The sequence below is a fragment of the Augochlora pura genome, chromosome 3 (genome assembly GCF_028453695.1).
Source record: "Augochlora pura isolate Apur16 chromosome 3, APUR_v2.2.1, whole genome shotgun sequence".
Classification (NCBI taxonomy): domain Eukaryota; kingdom Metazoa; phylum Arthropoda; class Insecta; order Hymenoptera; family Halictidae; genus Augochlora; species Augochlora pura.
This window is the reverse complement of record NC_135774.1, coordinates 16273280-16289174: the sequence shown is the minus strand read 5'-3', so window position 1 is coordinate 16289174 and position 15895 is coordinate 16273280. Positions and strand designations below refer to the sequence as shown.

Genomic DNA, 15895 nt, shown 5'->3' with positions numbered 1-15895 from the left:
TTTAGTGTATAAGTATAAGATGTGGCGTTTAGGATTGTAAGTGGAGGGTTTTAAGTTAAGGGTTTTAAATTAACCCCTTGCACTACGATGTCTTTCAGAACCACGTTGATTACTACTTTTTCGTTCTCAATAATTTCCTCCATGTCACGAAATGATTTTTGTTTCTCGATTGTCTTCATTTACTTACATTCCTAAATTTCGATGACAGAGGATTCAAATTTTCTTTCGATTTAATAGAAATGATTGGCAGCCTTATTTATTGTATCGTGCACGAAATATTCATTACGAGTCTGACTCGTTATTATAGCGTAAGGGGTTAATACTTGTAAGTTGGGATTGTAAAAAATATCATGGTTTTGCGGTATAATTAAAATAAACTGATTCATGTCCTTTAGTATTGCGTCAAATGGTTCTACTAGGTTCTACAAGGTTATTTCAAAGCCAAAACAAATTTGATGTTTTTATAACGAACCTGCATGTTTTTCATTTCACTGTATCTTTTTTATTTTATTTGAGTTAAGAACATCATATTATAAGAAAATGTTTCGAACGTGTGTATTCTTTAACTTGGAATGTGTATTCAAACTGAATGATACAGGTTTATCGTACAAAAAAATAAGATTATATTTACATAACCTTGAAAACGCTCATGTATTAAGAAAATACTGTATGCATTTTCTGCGACTGGCGCATGCCAGATTATTTGACACTAATCCTACCATGTTCGAATGACAGGTCTTTGGTTTTAAAATTATTAGAATAATTAAGGCATTATCATGCAAAATAATTATCATAAATTAAAATATTGAAATAACTACTGTAACAAAAACTGTACGAAATGTAAATAAATTGGATCTTTTCATTTATGTCAGGGAATGCGCGTCAGTTGATTTTACTATTCGATAAATTTAATGTTAACACGTTCCGGGCCACGTGTACCATTTATAGTACACGTTTAACTCAATCTGCAGGCCACGTGTACCATAAATGGTGCCGAGACATATTTATTTAATGCGCTGTAAACACATGTTTCACGACAAATTTAATTGTAAAATATATGTCCACTGAAAGAATAAGGCATTATACAAAATTCAGTATAGAAAAAAGCACATAAATGTGTTTAATTGCTATATATACAATAATAACTAATTACATGCAACGATTGACTTTTCCAAAGCAAGAAATGCACAAACTAACATTTACAGTCGAACTAATCGTACCGCCACGTGTACCACAAATGTTACACTATGTGACAACTGTTCTAAACAAACTAATTATTTATAGATCAATGACGTAATAGCATATTATGCGATAATATATATGAATTTGTAACCAAAACAACAAATAGCCTGGAGATCGTGTCGGGCAAAAAACGGCTCGGCACGGAACGCGTTAACTCGATAATTATAGTGGTTTGTGAACGATGGAAAGGAAAGAGCGGCAAAAAACTGGTTAAGGTGTGCACACGATCTACGCCGGAAAGATTTGCTCTATTGTAAATTAAAACCGGTATTCGCGGGCAGGATCACGGTTTGCCGAGCGCGTTGCGCATTTATTTCGCTTCACCGATCGTTATCGTTCGCTCGTCGTGCCCGTGATTTCGTTCGAGGCTCCGGGAACCGTGTCTCTCCTTTTCTGCGATCTACGCTGCGGCAACGATCGTTAACAGCCAAGCTGGTATCCTAATCAACGCGGCGAAACAAGAGAGCGAACTGGAAACGATTTAATGTAATCGCCGATCGTTGCGCGCGCGGATCAGTCATGATCAATTTAATCGGCCAGCCAAGAAATCGTCTTAAAGGAACTTTGGAAAGATATGGACCGTTTATTTTGAAAGTGGTTAAGTCCATTTTTGAAAAAAAATGTATAACTGGTCCATGTTTAATTTCTTAAAAAATTCCCATGTTTTGTACAATTTAAAATCGGTCGGTAAATGAAATTGCATAATCATCAGTTATGAAAGTGGTGTAAGTCCAATTGACAGAGGTAGGTGGTTTAGCAGATGGTTGCTGATCAGTAGCCTGTTATTTTACATTTGTTTTATATTACGTGTCATATTACATAAAATGAAACGAGAGAATTTCGTTTCAATACAAAATCTTCAAAATGCGATTAAAAAACAGATAAAAAAAAACACTAATGGAGACCAGGTAAATTGGTTGCAAATATGTTGGACGAGATTTCTCAAAAGTGCACCATACACTATTATATATAAAACATCGAATTTAAAACTATAAATTTAGTGCCTACACGTCCTGGAAGACCGCTAAAATTTGAATAAACCACCCTGACGCCTTTGTACCAAGATTCCAGGTCTATTACTTATGAAAAATGTAAAGACATCAAGCAGTTATTACCTTATATACCTACAGCGCATCATGCGTATTTCGAAACACTGCCATATGCAGAGCATAAGTAAATACTATCAATATCTTGTAATTTTAACAATGTAATTAGCGTCTAAAATTAAAAATACTACTTCTATTTTATGTCGTGTCATTATTTGTAAACAAAATTAGATTAACATGAAGTATATTTTAAGTGATACTTGATTTTTCAAAATTGAAATTAAACGATTTTCACAATTGTCTAATTTTGAAAGCGGTGTAAGTCCATTTGTAATCCGTAAGTATACATCAGTTTAGTAAAATACACCTAAAACAAATTTATATAACCAAATTAAATATTGATAAAACAGTAGAAACATTGCCAGCTTCATATAATTTGCCTAAATTTATAATTAACAGATATGTTAACCTTTCATTTTCTCGAAACAAGAGAAAATGGACTAACACCACTTTCAAAATAAACGGTCCATATAATAATTTTACTTCAATTGTAAAATTGTTTTATAACAATTTAATATAATACAATTGATATAAATGATAAAATAATTAATTTCAGTACAATTTAGATGGTAGCCATATTGTATGTAAACCGTAGTATCAAAGTTGGCATAAGTGTAAGTAGAAACAGTAGTGTGTAACAGTGACTTGTAACTGTTAAGAGAATTTAATAAACGGGAGTATCTGAACGATATTTACATTTTGTTCACGCTGGGCAAATTATTTATAACGACTTAAAATGGAAAAAGTGATCCTATTTACATAGTTAGAGAAATAAGCGATGAAGAATTATTTTGGAAGATTTTTATCAAACTTTATGAATATTTGGTTGTATTTGTTCCGGATAAATATAAATAAATGTTTAACATACTGATGTAATAATGCTATAATTTTCAATTGAATTAATCAATTTCGAATTAAGTGTATTACCTTTGAAATTAATAATTTCCTTTTTAATCGAACGAATTAATTTCTAAATAAATGAATTAATGTGGACTTGAATGAATTAGTTTTTAATCAAATTAAGTATCTTTAAATGAAATGAATTAATTCGAATTCGATCAATTATTCTTAAACTGATCGAATTAATATTGAATTGTGTTAATAAATTCACGATAAGTAAAGTTACTTTTCTATTATATAGTTAATTATATTAATATAATGAATTAATTTTGAGTCGAATGAATTCGTTCGAAATTGTATGAATTAATATTGATCGAATAAATTCGTTCATAATTAAATTAAATAATTCCAATTTGAACGAATCAATTCGAATAGTATTAGTTATTTTTGAATTGGTTACATTAACATTAAATTGAATTAATAAAGTCTGCATTAGTTACATTAATATTACATTGAATTAATGCAGTCGGCACTAGTTAAATTAATTTTAAATTAAATTTAATCATTTTAAACAAAATGAATTAGTCCAATTTCAATGAACAAACATTCATATTGTCCCGGATAAATTAATTTCTAATTGAATAAAGTAATTTTAAATTCAATTAATTAATTCGAATTTTATCAGTCTGTTATAATTAAATCAATTTTTAATTGAATCTTTAATTGTATCGAATCGTTTTAAACTAAATGAATTAATTTTGAAGTAAATGAATTATCTTTGAATCATTATATACTGATGATAATTTCTGTCTGAATGAAAATTGAAGAGAATCTCGCATTTTCTGTAATCCTGCTTCAATCCAGTCGAATTTTAAGAAAGCGAGTTTTTCGGGCTCACGCGCAAGAAACCGGTATAATTAATTAGCGGAAAATGTTTTTCTAGCGACGCGTGCAGCGATAACGAGACTCATAACCCTAAATCGCGGCGTCGTATCTCGTATGCGCGCATCGCGATCCTTCTATTGTTAACTTCGTTGACCATTCATAATAGGAAAGATCTTGAATAGAACTTCGAAACAGTCACTGAGAAATTCGTCGCCGTCATTCATGTCGTAGTCTCCATGGCCTTCAAAGCCTGTGGAAATTCAATGGCTGCGAGAAAATGGAGTCTCCGTGGTGATGAAAATCAATTAACTGTCTCACGGAGAACGCGCGGCAACTAAATTATTACGAATGTCTTCCATACTATATCATTCATGTCGGCTTTTTCTGATACCTGAATTTATCGCGAAGTTGGCTGCAACGATTTTTCACGATCGATGTCACAATTTAATGTATGCAAGTTCGAATTATTAAATTACTCCGATATTTATATCCTAAATTACATTTAAGGCATTTATTAAGACATTAAAGGCATTTAAGTTCCAAATTACTCGGACATTTAAGTTCTACATTACTCGAACATTTAAGATCCAAAATTAGGCAAACGTTTAAATTATTATTTATTATTTAAAAACATGAAGTACGGCATGAGTTAGGAGGACAAGGAAAACGTCAATGTTTTAGTATCTTTTTATACGTTTTCAGACAATCTAAAATTGTTATGGGGTAGCCGGCATCCCCACGGGGTCCTTCCAGAACTAAAAACCGGAGCCATTTCTCCATTTAAATATTATTGTAAACCAGATAAAATAATGTAAATTAATATAAAATAATATAAAATAATATAAAATAATATAAAATGATATAAAATAATACAAAATAGTACAAACTTATCTCTTTGAAAATTTTACAGTATGCTAATGGAATTTAACAAAACTTAAAATTAATAATGTTTCAAAGAATTTCAATGAGACTTTTACCAAAATTATAAAGACCTGAATAATCGAGTCACAAATATCTTACACATAAATTCGTTTATGACTGTATATCTCAACTGTGTCGGAATGAATGGAAAAATATTTGGTAATATTTTAGATCGCTGAAGAATTTTATCATTGTCCAGCGTGTACATATATGCGTAAAGCGGTGTGCATTAATTACGAAACTGCGAGACACTCTGTAGGAAGGAGTTCATTGTTGCCTGTAAAACAGGCTGCACCACGGACTAATTGCGCCGCCAATTTATCAAAAGAGAAGAGATATATTAACAATATTCAAAACCATCTGCCAGCAATATTATTACTCCATTAAGATGCCATTGTCCGCCATATAACAGCCTCATTTACTTCTATGGAATAAACTGAACCGAATTAAAGCCGAAATGGATCTTAAATGGAATATACTGCTTCGCGGAGATTGTTTAAAAGTATTTCTGAAACGCATAGATTTATAAGTCTATTACCAGTCAACCGTCATATCCTTTCTAATTCGACAATTATTATTTTATTGTTCCAAGAAACCTGCTGATTAATTACTTTAATATTAAATTCAACGGAGGAACGATCCAGCAACTATTTAATAGAACATTATTTTACTATTTAACACTGTTTCTATCAAAGGTATCCAAAAACATTTTTTAATAATTTCTATTTAACACCGTTTTTTCTAAAAGGGTTAGACGTTTATTTTATTCTTCTATTTTATTATTTATCTTTTAATCACAATTATGTTCTATATTATAGGTTTGCTATGTAATCGCAAGTTTATACATTTTTATGCACAATAAAAATTGTTTGCATTTATTGTCAACTACAGAAACTGTACAGACATTTATTTATTTATTTTTAAAGAATTTTAGTGAGTTAAAAGGGACAGAACAATATTTTTAAGTTCTTTAAATTGTATTTCCTGTTTTCTATTTGATCCACTCGTTTTTATCATAAACATATAAAATCCTCAGTCTAGTAAACATTCATCAGATTTTGTTATAATAATCACAAAATTAATATGACAAATTGATTAACACAAAATATTGGTGATAACAATGTTTGTTATATCTGCACTCAGTAATATACCATTTAGAATTCTGATTTTTATTCAAAGAAAGATACACGTATTTTTGTATACATCTCTTATTAGATGACTGCTGAATAAATCAATGAATAATTAAATAAATAAATAAATTGTACAAAATAACTCACCCATGATTCTTTGAAGATTTTGTTGGCGATAATGCTGGTGCTTTCGAACATGTCCCTTCCTGGTCCGGACGCGAAGCACATCTCCTTTTTCCCAGGACAAGTGTACTGCTCCGAGCAATTTTTCCCAGAGAATTCGCATTTCGGACCGCTGGTGTTCGGTGAAACATCGCCCAAATTAGTAGAAGCGAATGCTGCCACGAAAGGACCCTAAGTACAACAATGATTTGTCAATTTCGAAAATATTCGTACAAATTCCACAATTTATTTGGTTACAAATCGAATATTAAACTGTTCGGAAAGTTGAAATTAATTACATGAAATATAAAACAAACTTTCTTAACAATCTAATACATGCAGAATTTGTTTAAAAACAAGCAAAGAGTTATTTTCATTGAATTCGTGGGTATGAAAGATTTGAAACGAATTTTCTGAATAATCAAATGTACAGGATGAGACGACAGAAACAGTGAGTGAGTGAGTACGAAATTATCAAATACCAGTTAAATTTATACAAAATTTTGATACAAATTAAATTTATCATATCCTATTTAAAATCGATTAAACTAGATTTCTTAATTAAAATTTAAATTTAATTAAAAATCGTGATCCAAGTTTATAATAAAAGAAACTCGAATAAACATATCCTCACTGTTAGAATAATAGTTTGTAATACGCGCCTAAACAGAATTATGTATAAACATTTATTGAGCGGTTGCGCCGTTTTTGTTTATCGACCATACGATGTTGTCTTGTCGACAAATCTGATCGCATCGTTCGTTATGTTGTACAAACACATCGCGTTACATAATTAAATACAATACGTTATTTCTTATTCAGCCAAATATATGTATATATAATCACGCATCAACTCTAACACTCACCAATTGCAATAGCTTTCAATAATTTGCTTTAAATCTTTTTTTATGTATTCAACGAAACAAGTTCCATGAAATATAAAACAAACTTTCTATATAACATATTCTATATAATATGTATATAACGTATTCTATATAACAGTTATAACATGTAATTCACATATAACTTTTACATTTTTAACCATTTTTCTAATCTAAGATTTCGTGATATCTATACAAATAATTTCGAAACGTGGTACAACCATTTTAATGGCGCCTTAGAGTCGCCACTCGGGCCCAAAGGGTTAAAATAAGATAACACTAAATTTCGTCAAATCAATATTAATAATTAATACTGTAAACGCCGCTTATTTATGGCTCTTTCTTGGAACGTATCGTAAATAACACAATAAACAATATATAGAGTATATGATGTTGAACGTGAAATTTTTCCTATATTTTCGCAGATTATTCTTCATAAATCCAGTGACACAAATATTCTCATGGAATAAGCAGATGTAAAATAATGATTATTCGAATACAGGTTTTTCCAAGCATGAACATATTGTTCCACATTGTTGTTACAATTTTTTCATTGTTTCGATTGAAGAAATGATTGGCATCCCTGTTTCATATTCAATCTCTAACTTGGAACAATTATTTAAAATGAACTTTACTATGATATTTCATTGGAATTATTTTTTTCTTCATACCTAATAAATATTCCGAAGTTCTTTAGAATAGATATTTTCTTAGGTTAGTAGGATAAGTATTTTACAGTAACGCTTCTAAGTTGTAAAGCAATGATAATCATATATCTGAAAAGCGTTCCAAAATAGGTGCGTTTACTTTAACTGTTTTAAGAGCAAAAAGCAATTAACATAAGTATTGAAAATATCAATTGATAATATCATTTATCATTAATATTTAAAAATCTTGTTTGCAAGGCCTAGTATATACAATGTTAACCCTCCGCCAGCAAAATATTTTTTTAGTAACGCGACTGGCTATCTGAAACACTTAAAGCACAGATATTATTTTATTACTGCTCTAGGCTTTTTAATTCATTTTTTAAACATTTGTAATATTTTTATTTTAATATAAAACTGTTGAGTAAGTCTTTTTACCTTGAAAGTTACCTATTATGAAACGCTTTTAAGAGGATATGAAATTATCGTCGATTTTATTACACCTGAAAGTGGTACTGTTGAATATTTATGCTTCTGTTTTATAGATTGTTTCTAGACAACGTAATGGACGAGCTGAAATATTTAGTCAATATGACTAAAAAATAATACGAGCAAGATAGTAAAGTAAGAGCATGTACTTGTTATGGGCCACCGTTTTCATTCCATGTCTCAGTGTTGCATATTCAATGTTCCTATTGTGGAACACGCGTATCTTACTTAACAAACAATAGATTTGTACATATTTTGAGTTACAGGCATCGACTTGAACTGTCTGTTGAGCGTAAAACATTATTCGTTGTTGTCTCATTTAATGTATTATCATATTCTTTAATGTATTATTGTAAATTTTAATATATTATTATAGTAAGTAAAATATTATTCATTATTATATCATTTAATGTGTTATCATATTCTTCAATGCATTATTATATATTTTAATATATTATTATATCGTTTATATACAGGTTGAGCCATTTAACTTTCACAGTCCATGTAATTTTTAAATTACTCATCGAATTAAAATGCGTTAAATACAAAAGTTATAGTGATTTGAGGGGAGAAGTGATGACGTATTCATCTTCGTACTTGTAGGTAGTATAGCTCTAAACATTTCAAGATCGACATATTTCTTTCGAGTAGAAAGCAATATTTTACTCGTTTTAGATAAGTCGTTTTACTTCGTTAAGATAAGTCAATCCAAGGATATTAGGCGCGTGGCTAAAATTGGCTAAAATCTCGTTAACCGTTAACTTAATAACGACCACAGGTCTATACTTTTCTAATTAGAATTTTATATTTTTTTAGACTACAAATAACTAAATATGCTATTTTTAATGACATTATAAAAAAAAAGATGAATAAGTCATCACCTTTCACTCTTAAAACTCTACAACTTTTGCATTTAACAGTTATATTAATAAGCGTAATTTAAAAGTTACATGGATTGTGCAAGTTAAACGACTCACCCTATACAAGATATAATACTTGAGTTAGAGTATTAATTGTTATTTTATATTCTTATTATTATATTATTATTATGTTCTGCTAGTATTCCGTAAATCGTGACAAAAAACAATTGGAGGACGCAACAAAAAACAATAAGTTCTTGCTCAGAAACATATACGTATTCAAAGAAATATTTGTTTTATAGTTAATTGTTACATACCAACATTTTTGAGAATAAATTTATAAAGAACAATGTTAAAAAATATGGCTAGAATATTCACATCTACTTTCATATAGTCTATCTAATTACGATTATATTATTTGTTTTAGTGTTTCAAGAAGGGGTCACACAATGGACCAGTGTTTCATAACACGTACTTTTACCTTATTCAGACATAAAAGTTTTGCTTGCTTACTTAAAGACACAGATTTTCAACTTGATCGTCACGAGTCATTAACACGGAGCTACAACATCATACCAAGGCCTCACCTTGCCGACCAGAGCGTCCTTGTTCATCGCCTGCTCGAACAGAATAGATGCGTAACCAACGTTATCGCTGGAAACCAAGTGGTTAGTGTTGTTCATGCTAGTAGGATGCACCGGGAACCAATTGATGACACCCAGCGGTTTGTTATCTGCGCCGACGAACTGGATCTGCGTCAAGGTCTTGTCCACGTCGTACTTATACCTAGAAAAAGTCAAATTATGTCAGCTCACGTTTGCACTGTTAAACATAAAGATTCAATTCTCACGGATAAATTAACACTTTAAAGACCGCTTATTCCGTCATTGTAATGACATTTATGTGATTTATTTATTGATTATAGGGAGAGACATTTATGTCATTAATATTTATTGTATCTACGTCATCTATTTTAATTTTACTTTATTAACTTTATTCATAGCGAAAGGTATGTAACATTTAAAAAATACTTTATTTACTTTATACTTTATTTATCTTATTTTTATTTTATTTACTGTATTTATAGCGAGGGATATCTAACATTTAAAAAATTATATGATACTATGGTAGTTTGCCTTTTTACCTCAACAATAAAATTGACGAAGTGATTGCGAAGTGAATAAGCTACAGTTCTGTAGAGCTGAAAGATATCTTTCGAATAGCTTGCTTACTTTGCTAATTAATGCGCAAGTCGTTTTAAAACAAAAACAGAAACTCTACAAATTTATTCGCCAACTCAATAGAAGTGCAATAGTGTACTTCCAATTTGTTGCTATATAATATATTACGATGGGTGAGAGCACCCAATCCTTATTTACTATTAAGCTAAATTCGTTAGATTGTACTATTATAAGCTTCCATATTATTTATATAATCTGTTAGATATCAATGATCTTCTGCTATTATTAAAATAAATAAAATAAAAAATAAGATGAGGTAAAGCAGTTCATATAAATATTGTCTAAGGCTAATATTATGGAAATATAAAAATGTTAGTAGATTGAATTACTCTATAATGACATTAATGATTATGGTCGAATGACCAGTCGGTAAAATGTTAATTAAATTAATAATACATCTAGCACCTGATGATAGCACTTAAATATACGTAAAATACATAAAGAAAGATTCGAGAAATTCGAGCAACTCGAATATTTTCAAGTAACTCGCATTTTTTCAAACAGGTCGCGCGCTCGCGCACCTTTGATAAAAGAACATTGTCTGGCCCTTTCTAATTGTGCTCACCTGTCTCTCTCGTGTTTAGGATTATTCAGGTACGCGAAAGGACTTCTGTTTATGTTGGCCCCCAGGACCTCACCGTGCGTGATGAAGACGCGACCTGGCACCACAGCATTGTGCGCCCGCTCGATACTCTGCAATGTTTGCGTTGACAGGTTAATTTGAATCACATTTGCAAAGTTTGTATTCACAAGCTGATGAAAATCGTTCGAAAATCATGCTACGCGTGCACAGATTACTTGCATAGGATACCGACAATCGTATTAAATCATTATCATGATTTTTAGACCAATTTTTATTGGTTTTATTGGTTAGATTTTAGACCAAAATTTAATTGACCAATTTAATAAGCTCATTAATATCAATACTTTTCCAATTAAATTCAAAGAAATTGAAACAGCTATATTAGATGAACAAAATAAAAATCATATTAACCTCATCTTAGCTATATAATTAATTATCCCTTTATTAATTATCAGTATTCGACTACCTCTCTCTTGATAATTTAAATTTACTAAATAAAACAATCCTGAAGAACACAACCCATGAGAAATTATAGTTATATATTCACCTACAATTCTTATTTTATAGAAAGTTAATATTCTTCTAATTAACAAACCTCTATGATTAATGTGTTATAATAAAATTTTGGTAATTGAAATATTTATTATTCTTGAAATATTAAAAAAGAAACTAAAAATACAATAATACAATCGTAAAAAAAAATTTTGTTCTTTTGTACTGGTTGGCATAAGTGGTTAAGAAAAATCTCATTGTTTTAATATTTATTTATACGTTTGTGGAGAAATTAAACGGTTGGATTAAACGGAAATTATAGGGTTGAAATATTATTTCTGTCTTCTTCACTTTTTCTATCACTTCCGCAATGTTTGTATCGACAAAATAATAAAAATTAGTTAGATTTTAATTTTTGCGAAAGATTGCAAATCATTAATTTCAAGGGAATATTCAAAAATCATTTACTCCCATTTTTTAAATCGCTTATGCAAGGTTTATATCGAAAAATTAATAAAAATAGTTCTCAATCGTTTGAATAGTGTCAGAAAATTGCTAATTCAACATTTCTAACTTAATACCCGCCATTGGCCTTTGTTTAGGACACAAATATATACCTAACTTTATAATATTGTTTTTATTATATCTGCATCTGGCCAATGACCCAAAAAAGGTACAGCCAATATTTTCAAAATTTGAAAATAAATAATAATAATAGACGCCACAAGAAAATGGCTATTTTACATTTTACAACAATAATACTTCTGCTACGTTTTACGTTAAAATACTTGTGCAACATATTCATCAATTTTGCACATGTGACAATTATTCTACGACAACTTGTTGAAAGAAACTGCACCCTATGTGATCGATAAAACACCTACGAAATTGACCTTAAAATCAATGCAACGATCTTAAAAATAAAGTAAGCTGCAAGTAAAAGTTCTATGTAGACATATTTCTACAATTATATTGATTTTTCAATTGCCAGGTGAATGAGTCAATGAATATCTCTATATATAATTCTGAAATCTTTTTTCCATTGTCGCAAATTTGCGAAGCAAAATGATGTTTATTGCTCGAATCATTAATATGTTTCGTGATAAATTGCAGTACTGTTTGCGGACTAATGTTTTATCAATTTTTGGATCGTGGAAAATGTAGGTATCGCAAACAAAGGCAATAACGGATGGATACGATAATAAATACGAGGAATTTCGATTCTATATCAGATAACAAAACCGACAGTCGCGAGACGGAAATGATAAAACGAGGATTGTAAATGCACTTGTTCATTATCTTTGCTTCTCGTAACGTAAGTATTTGCAGTGATGGATTGCGTTGAATATTTACCCTAGTTATACCAGTGATCAAAGCATCGAACGTCTCTTTAACGAATCCGAACGTCGTCAGGTCGAATAACATGTCCTGCATGAATCCACCTGGCGTCGAATGCGAATGCGTTCCACTGATCATCACGTTCTTCTCAGTGTATATGCTGCCAAACTGCATCTGCAGTTTCTGCAACACCTGTGGTAACATTCAATTGCAAATCAATTGTTTATCACAATATGTATAAATATATGTTTCTTTAAACTATAATTATAATCACGGAAATGAAATCGTTAAAATTATAATTATTTAATTGCAACTCATTACTATAATTACTATTATATATAATATTATAATGTTATTTTACGTATGATTATATGTCTAAGTATAATTATGATATTATTAAAATATTATTGTTAATTAGTAGCGCATAAATTAAGTAATAATGATCTTAGTGTCGCCACTTTCACGCTCACAATAATTACAATTATATTAACTATTATTATAATAATTGTTATTATTTTAATTATTATTATCAACGCATTCCATTATAAGGAACAGATTGAGATGAATATCAGAATTACAATATATTATGATAATTATTGGCAATAATATTATAATAATATAATATTAACAATAATAATTAATATTTCATTCATATTTTTTATATTATTATATAAAAATATAATAAGTAATTATTAAGTGATATAAATTAGCCTTAACAGAGACACGAATTCACTAATATAAAGTTAGTAAAATAATCCCTCGTTATTAAAAAATCAGTGACTTTGACAATAAGTTTGTCGAAAGATTGAAATGAACGATCAACTTTTTTCGAATTGCAGAGTCGTAGATACAATAAAGAGAAATATGAACACAGAAGGATTACCGCCTGGCGAACGCCGTTTCCCATCATCGCGCTGTCCACGCTGACGAAGACGAACCTCTCCTCGCCATCGTCTATGATGAAAGCGCGGGAGAACGTTCGCAGATGGAGTCCTGATCCCTTCTGATCGATTTTCGCGTAGCCCATCTGGAAAATAAACAATTCTTTCGAGGTGTCCTCTGTCTCCGACGTTCCGTTTCCAACGTGTCCAAGATCTTAATGTTTCTGCGGCCACGAATCGTACAACCATAATATTCGCATATAATACTAGAAAAACCGGAAATACTAGAAAATAACTGCGGCCACAGTAATTTCGAATAATGCCTCAATTTGATAATGATTCGAACATTGTGCGTTTATGACAAAAATTAGAGAATTAATAATTGATATTCGACATCCTCGATTTCTTCAATAGCAGAGTTATGCTAATACAAGTGTATTGTAAATCAATTATATAAATGAATTTCATTGTCTTTCAATTATATCGTGAATTAAACATTTCAGTTAATTTTGTTACTTATTACTTTAATCAAGAGTATAATTGAAATGCGATGTAATTGAAATATAAATGTAAATAAATAATGTATGATAATAATAGATCATAATAAATAATAATTTGAAGAATTCGATTTTCAATTCTATTGTACAATAATTACAAGTAATATATAAAATGTAAATACTAATGGAAATATAACTGAATTCATTACTTGTAATTAATGTGCAATAGAATTGAAAACAGAGTTCTTCGAATTACTTTGAAAAAGTTAGATACATTTCTGTGTTTTCTTGTGATATATTCATAACCTTGACTTCTCCGAGTACTTTTTAATTTCCGTCGCCTTTGTCTATCATTGTTTCATGCTAATATTAAAACTTTTATTATTCGGCTATATAGAGATAGCATTATTTATATCATTATTTAAATACGAAATTATTAGTTATTTGGAACTTCAAACGGAAGATAACATCAATTACCTACTATGTATTTATATATATCTAAATCCTGTATTTAAAATAAAAAAACTGATTTCTTATTCACGAATACGTTTTAATTGTTTGATATTAATTATCATTTAATTGTTTACTATTCGACCGGCACAACGTGTCGAATAAGTAGCCATTATTCTAATTATTAATAATAACTTTATTTATTTAGCAATTTGTAACTGCATCTTTTTTTTAAATTATGTTTGACGGTGATTTGTAATTAATATAATTAAATTGCACTGTAATTTGTAATTAATGTAATTAAATTAATTGTATTTTTGAATTAATCTGTATTTTGTAATTGTTCTCCTACCGAATTACGAATTACATTGTAATGTAATTGAAGAGCAATGTGAGTTAATAATGACAATAATTGAATTACTTTGCAATTTAATCTAAATCGTGTATTACAATGTAATTGAATTATTCCGTGATTTAATTGAATGACTCTTTCAATTACGAATTCCAATGTAATTGATCTTCTACATAATTATAATTGCTTTACTAATTCAATTGTAATTCTATACAACTCTGTTCAATTAGTCACACTAATTTTCTGTAGTGAGAATCAATTTTTTTTCTAGTCTTCAAATTATGCCGAATATAATTGAAAATTAAGAAAAAAATTAAGAAAAAAATTGAAGGAGGTAATAGTAAAATGATGATAAATGATCTAAGTAACAATGTATGGGCTCACGAAAATATTTTAAAGTACATAAATTGTGTATAGTACAGATAAAACATTTCGCCGAGAAACTCCGATCGGAAAATAATTGACAGATACCATAAACAATAATGAGACAATGGTCTGAAGAGAGATTGTCGCGCTTAAAAAGGTATTTTCCTGTCTTATTATTGCGTCTAATGTTAGATAAGATATGTTTCTGTCGAAACTCGATTAAAGAATAATTAACAAAGCAAAGAAACAAAGAGGAGACAATGATCTGAGACACAATATACGCGTTTAAAAAATGATTTCGCAGTCTGTTAACGACATATAATTAATTTAGCAATCCTATAACAGTCTAAATAACAACTGTTTAATACCCTAGATCGAATGATCCATTAATATTTTCATTTATTGCTGTGAATTTTGAATAAATTGATGTTAAAGACGCGACGATATATGTAATAGATAAATGCTTCAAAAAGCAGAAGCAACGAGATAACTATCCTTACTAATGTGTTCTCTGAGTCTTAGAGGTTACTTT

At 29.7% G+C, this 15895-nt stretch overlaps 1 protein-coding gene across 3 annotated transcripts in view; it reads right to left on the bottom strand.

The window, feature by feature from the left end:
* The window catches only part of Cdase (neutral ceramidase), a 106120-nt gene that overhangs the window by 67633 nt on the left and 22592 nt on the right, over positions 1 to 15895 (bottom strand). For all 3 annotated transcript variants that reach the window (XM_078196914.1, XM_078196913.1, XM_078196912.1), the window contains exons 3-7: positions 13701 to 13844; positions 12833 to 13009; positions 10970 to 11097; positions 9751 to 9949; positions 6272 to 6478 (exon numbers count right to left, since the gene is read on the bottom strand). In XM_078196914.1, coding sequence (XP_078053040.1) covers positions 6272 to 6478; positions 9751 to 9949; positions 10970 to 11097; positions 12833 to 13009; positions 13701 to 13844 — 855 coding nt within the window. The remainder of the gene's footprint in view (positions 1 to 6271; positions 6479 to 9750; positions 9950 to 10969; positions 11098 to 12832; positions 13010 to 13700; positions 13845 to 15895) is intronic.